The sequence below is a fragment of the Myotis davidii genome, unplaced genomic scaffold (genome assembly GCF_000327345.1).
Source record: "Myotis davidii unplaced genomic scaffold, ASM32734v1 scaffold290, whole genome shotgun sequence".
Lineage (NCBI taxonomy): Eukaryota > Metazoa > Chordata > Mammalia > Chiroptera > Vespertilionidae > Myotis > Myotis davidii.
This window is the reverse complement of record NW_006285049.1, coordinates 4,678,915-4,685,416: the sequence shown is the minus strand read 5'-3', so window position 1 is coordinate 4,685,416 and position 6,502 is coordinate 4,678,915. Positions and strand designations below refer to the sequence as shown.

General features: G+C 37.6%; 1 protein-coding gene across 1 annotated transcript in view; it reads right to left on the bottom strand.

Annotated features, from left to right (window-relative positions):
* NELL2 (neural EGFL like 2) overlaps positions 1–6,502 on the bottom strand; it is a 359,055-nt gene that overhangs the window by 92,834 nt on the left and 259,719 nt on the right. The window contains 2 exon segments of the mRNA XM_006755529.2: positions 1,211–1,306; positions 4,771–4,893. Of these exon segments, the coding sequence (XP_006755592.1) occupies positions 1,211–1,306; positions 4,771–4,893 (219 nt within the window).

Sequence of the window (6,502 nt, the reverse complement as noted above, 5' to 3'; positions counted from 1 at the left end):
CAGGGCCCATCAGCAGATGAGTGGATTAAAAAGCTGTGGTATATCTACACAATGAAATACTATGATGCTAAAAAAAAGATGGTATTCTTACCATTTGTAACAGCATGAATGGACCTGGAGAGCGTTATACCAAGCGAAATAAGTCAGTCAAAGAAAGATAAATATCACATGATCTCACTCATTAGTGGAATATAATGAACAATAAACTGATGAAGCTGTGGTATATCTACACAATGAAATACTATGATGCTATAAAAAAGATGGTATTCTTACCATTTGTAACAGCATGAATGGACCTGGAGAGCGTTATACCAAGCGAAATAAGTCAGTCAAAGAAAGATAAATATCACATGATCTCACTCATTAGTGGAATATAATGAACAACATAAACTGATGATCCAGAGACAAAGAAGCATCAAACAGACTCAAACTTCAGAGGGAAGGCAGGGGAGGGAGGGGGTTGGGGAGACAGAGATCAACCAAAGGACTTGTATGCATGCATATAAGCATAAACAATGGACACAGATACTAGGAGGGTGAGGGTATGTGCAGGGGGAGAGGGGTGTCCAGGGAGAGGTCAATGTGGGGGAAAAAAGACATACGTAATACTACATGTATACTTTAAACAATAAAGAATTTAAAAAATAATTTTTTTTAAAGTTTCTAGTATTAGTATCCACCAGAAAGAGTAAGTAGAATGGACTTAAATGAGAAATGATTAAATGAGTAGAAAACTTTAAATATTTTGTAAATAAGCAATAACTGAATATTGATTGGGCTAGGTAAAGATTTATTAAAAATTCTCAAATGTGAACGCAGAAGGTAATGCGTCCTAGGATGTGAGTTGGCCATGAGCTTGAAGTCTACGTGTTGATATAGTTATATAGATTCCAGGAAAAATGAGCTCTAAATTAGTAAAATAAATTGTGAAGTATAAAATCCTGGGCAATCCCACACATCTTGCTGAAAATGTTTAATATGTTTCTAGTTATAATAGCTGAAAAATCTCCTTAGAGTCAGATTGGGGAACTACCTAGTGAATATGCATCACTGAAACCCACTCCCTCTCCCTCCTCCCTCCTCCCTCCTAGCAGTTCCTTATTAATAGCTCCATGCTCTAAGAGCCCACATGAAACATTATTTTCCTCATGGATTACTTTGTACACTAGTGTAAAAATTCATTTTCTAGCAGATGGAATGAGAGTCTTACCTGTTTCACAGCTGGGCCCGGTGAAGCCTTGTGGGCAGGCACACACATTAGCAGCAATACAAGCTCCTCCATTCCTACAGCCATCTTTGCAAAATGCTAAAATAATTCAGATACATGACGTTAGCACTTTAGAAGGAAGTAGTTCAAGATGCTCTAAATCCAGCTTTTCTTTATTTCCTTAGAGATGTGGACATCAAATTATAAATGCTATTCTAATTTCAGATTCACACAATATTTTCCAAACAGCACCATTTCTAAAATGATCTTCTTTCCAAAGTTAAGAAAGAAATTTCATCTGTAAAATAAAATACTGAACTTTCTGTTAAAAAAAAAACACACAAGAAAACAGTAACCTTACACAACAGCAAATGAATTAGAATTAGGATTTCACATCATTATAATAATCCAGCTTGAAATCAAACCTAAAATATGGCAGCTATCCTCTGTAGTTTTCTTAAGAAGCAAACCACTGTCTAGAGAAAACAATAAGAAAATAGGAAATGACTAAATCCTACGAGGCTCTGATCATTCCATACACTGGCCAAAGTGCCAAAATATTACAGCAGTGGTTCTCAACCTGTGGGTCATGACACCTTTGGGGGTCGAACAACCCTTTCACAGGGGTCGCCCAAGACCATCGGAAAACACATATATTATTACATACTGTTTTTGTAATTAATCACTATGCTTTAATTATGTTCAATTTGTAACAATGAAAATACATCCTGAATATCAGATATTTACATTACGATTCGTAACAGTAGCAAATTACAGTTATGAAGTAGCAACGGAAATAATTTTATGGTTGGGGGTCACCACAACATGAGGAACTGTATTAAAGGGTCGCGGCATTAGGAAGGTTGGGAACCACTGTATTAGAGAGATGCCCCAGCTTTCAAAAAGGTTTAAATCAGTCCTGGTGATGGATTAGCCAAGAGTAAGAAGACTTTGCTGTAGTGATCTTCAGAAACAGTCTTGCGTCCCCATGCTAAGGATAGGTCAGGGTCCAGGACCAGCCGTGGGCAAACTAAGGCCCGCAGGCCGGATCCGGCCCATTTGAAAAGAATAAAACTAAAAAAAAAAGAGACCGTACTCTTTTATGTAATGATGTTTACTTTGAATTTATATTAGTTCACACAAACACTCTATCCATGCTTTTGTTCCGGCCCTCCGGTCCAGTTTAAGAACCCTTTGTGGCCCTCGAGTCAAAAAGTTTGTCCACCCCTGGTCCAGGACCATGGGCAAAGACACTGGAGAGCCTGTTGTCTTAGAGTGGATTTGCAAGTGAGTATAAAAAAATAGTCAAGGTCTGCACCATTGTAAAGGTGATCTTGGGAGATGTGCTGCCTTCAAAGAAGGAGAGAAAAACAAGATGTATAAGACTGAGCCCCCTGCCACTTTAGCAAGTTCTTTGACTCTGTGAGGCTCAGGGGCTGCTTCCTCAGCCTGGCAAGATCTGTCACAGATGAACTAGACCAGTTTGTTACATTCACAGGGTCTTTTCCACAATGCTCTAAATCAGCCGTGGGCAAACTATGGCCCGCGGGCCAAATCCGGCCCGTTTGAAATGAATAAAACCGCAGCACCGCCCACCCAGGTCCACAACTCCCACCAAGTATTAGCTTCTCTTAAAAAAACATATGATTTTATTGATTTCAGAGAGGAAGAAAGAGGGAGAGGTAGAAACATCAATGATGAGAGAGAATCATTGATTGGCTGCCTGCTGCACACCCTCCTGCCACCCGGGGCATGTGCCCTGACCTGAAATTGAACCATGACCTCCTGGCTCATACCAGCTGGGCAGAGAGTCAAAAAGTTTGCCCATCCCTGCTCTAAATCAAGTATGTCAAACTCACCGCATGCAGCCCGCAACAAATATGTTTGCGGCCCAGCCAATGTAACAGTATGTAAGAAACATTTTTAATAAAATGTTTATAACTTAATTTTTACAATATCCTGTTATATACATAATTATTAGTAACAAACTACAACATTCGCTAATGACTGATTACTATCATCGTGTTACATTCATTTCCCGTACGGGCCTTACGAGCAGGCGCACTATTTCTCTCCACTAATACTAGCAGCGAATATTTTAGCAGCCGATTGCCACATCATTAGTCTTGTACTGACTTGTTTGGTATGTGAAACAGGAAATATTTTGCTTTGGGAGAACAAGAAAAATAGGTTATTTGCGTTACGCTTGTTAATTTGTGTAGTTATCCATTGTCTGGTAAGTTAATGTTCTAGAAAAAATGTTAATTTTTATTAAAATGCTCTATGTTAAGGATTACTCATTTATTTCAGCCCTTCATATTCAGCATGTCTCTATCAAAGTAAACCTAGGTTTCTATGAAAATTGATGCTTTTGTTTTTTGGGGCCCCCAGAAACTTGAACCTTGTTTATTTGGCCCATGATAGCCTTTGAGTTTGACATGCTTGCTCTAAATCAAAGATTTCCATAGACTTTCACAAACCCGAGTAATGCTCTGGCCCATCCATATTTGCATCCCATGTGTTATTGTAGATCAGGTCTTAAGACCCATGCTCACAGGCCACTGCATTAACAGCCACCCTTTGTTACTTCCTACACACACACACACACACACACACATACACACACACAGTGTTGTAGCAAATTAATTTTAATAAACTCCAGGATGATGTACACACTACATTTAAAAAATGGGCAGTTTGAAGCTTAAAATGCCTAAATTAGACAAATCAAAAATAAATCTATATGACATAATAATGAATATGGACTTTATCCTATGGGAGTTGGCGGAGGTTCCAAAATAGAACCTTTATTTCCCTAATGAAGTAGGTGGTAAGCTCATCTGATGAAGGTACAGAGGGCATTGGTGAAAGAGTGAATTGCCATTTGGTGGTGAACTGTAGCTGGAATAGCCACTGATGGAAATGAAAATCTGAGCTCAACAGGACATTTAAAAGAGTTACTGATTGGTATTGACAAAGGAGCTAAAATGGGAAACTATAAAATGTAGAGATCTAAAATTCCCAGTTAATTACTATCAACAGCTCAAGAGATTAGGCAGAGAAGAAAACCTGTGAGACTGGCTCAAAATACAGATATTTCACAGTTGAACACGATGCTGCCAAAAAAAAGAAGAAAAAAAAGATGGTCATGTTTGGACTAAAAAAACAAAAACAAACAAACAAACAAAAAAACTTAACCTAGAAGAAGACTGGTAAATAGAATGACAATGGAGGGTCAGAAAAATTGAAGTTCAAGAGTTATAGGCAAACTGGAAGCAGAGGGACTTGGGGTCAGACAACAAAATGTCCAGAATGTGATCAAGGAATAGAGATGCAAATCACTGTGCTTGAGGTCAAGGAACATTAAGTCAAAGCTGTTGAACCATTTGGCCAATTAACCACTGATGTTAACCAGGAGGAAGACTATGAGCCACACTGCGAAGTTCTCAATGTGTGTGGACAGTGCACCGGAGGCAGACAACAGTGATGAGAAGGGGTGGAGGGAGGTAAAGATGGCTTACATTATGCCTAAAGGAAGAGGTGTTGACATTGAAACCTTTTACCTTTGCACGTGGTTCCATTCCCCGTATAGCCTGGTTTGCAAACACAGTTGTGTCCTCCAACAGTATTGAAGCACAGAGCATTTTCATCACAGTTGTGCTGATTTGTGATACACTCATCATGCTCTGAAATGAGGAATACAATCTTGTTACTCAGAAATACATTTTCAAACTGTACCTGCATCTTGGTTACTATATAGTATCTTTTCCAAACACAGTTATACACAAATTACATATTAAGGAATAGCATATATTTTACAGTACTGTATACTTCTCTTGAAGTACATATGTAGTTCACACATCCACAAACCTTGATTGCAAAAGGATTTGGACAAAAGGCCCATGGATGGAAGGAATAGAGAGAGAGAATAAGGAAGGGTGGGTATCAATTCTCAGAAGGAGATGCCAAAGCTAGCTCTGTATAGTCTCTGTGGTTAATATTTCGGGAGTTATTCTCATTAAACACATCTGCCACCTAAGTCTTGCCTGTAGCATGAGAAGGGTGACAGGAAAGAATGTGAAATTGCATTGCTTTGTGAATTGTGACCTCCAGGATAATGGAGTTGAAGCTTTGGGAGCGAGGTGAGGTTAACACCCACATCCACACTTGCAGGCACAAAGATGCAAATGCAAACTGCAAGGGAAATCTCTGACCTCCCGAGTAAGTTCCCTCTTCCTGCAAAGACAGTACCAGGCTTCTGTTACCTAAGGCAAACTTGTCTTTATAATATGAACAAATATAAACTTTAAAATATACAATCAACATGGTACTCCCTTTAACTGTGTGTTGCTTGACATTTTTGTAAGCAAGAAAGCATTTGATCCTCCAGGACCCCTGGAAGCGAGTCAGGATCAACACCATTTTCACCATTTTAACGATGAGTCGGTGGTGGCTCAGCATGCTTAAGGAGCCTGCCCCAGTTCACAGGAATATTATAACTTCAGAACTGTAACTCAGTGTTCAGCAAAAATGTAAATGTAAGGAATAAGTACAGGGAATACGAGAAAGAAAACAGATCTAACATCAAAATCAAGACAAGTAGAAATAAAATATAAGTGAAAAATGCACACAAATTAGTTCAGTCATCCAAAATCCTTATTTATTACTCAGTCTCTTAGATAAATATTATTTTTAAAATAATATTTAAAAATTAAAATTAAATTTATATTTTAATATGCTTATATAGGACAAGCTATTAATTCACTATGATGTAAACCAGAGACTTTCAAGCTTTTTCATCTCATGGCACACATACACTAATTACTGTAATTCTGACGCACAACAAAAATACATTGTATTTTTTTGCCAATCTGATAAAATATAGGTATCATTTTGATTCATTCATAATGGATGGCTATTGTCATGTTAGCTGTTGTCATTTTTCCATTTAACAATTTAAGGAAAAAGAGGTAAGTGCCCCTGACTAAATAAGTATTGCATGTTTTAAAAATTCTTGCAGCACACTGGTGAAAATCACTAATGTAAACCATCAAAGCAAAAATAAATAATTACCTTTCATTTTAGAACTCTTTGTATTCTAGACAATATGTCATAATAGTACTATACCTGGAACTTGGAAAAAAATTCTTTTGGCATATACAGTTAAGATTAGACTTATTTCAACTAACAAAATAGAATTCTCTGTGTTTTTTTAAAAAAAGATTAATATTTCAAACTAATATGTCCTGTGTTACATAAGCACAAAATTTTGACAATTTTAATGATAGCCCTGTA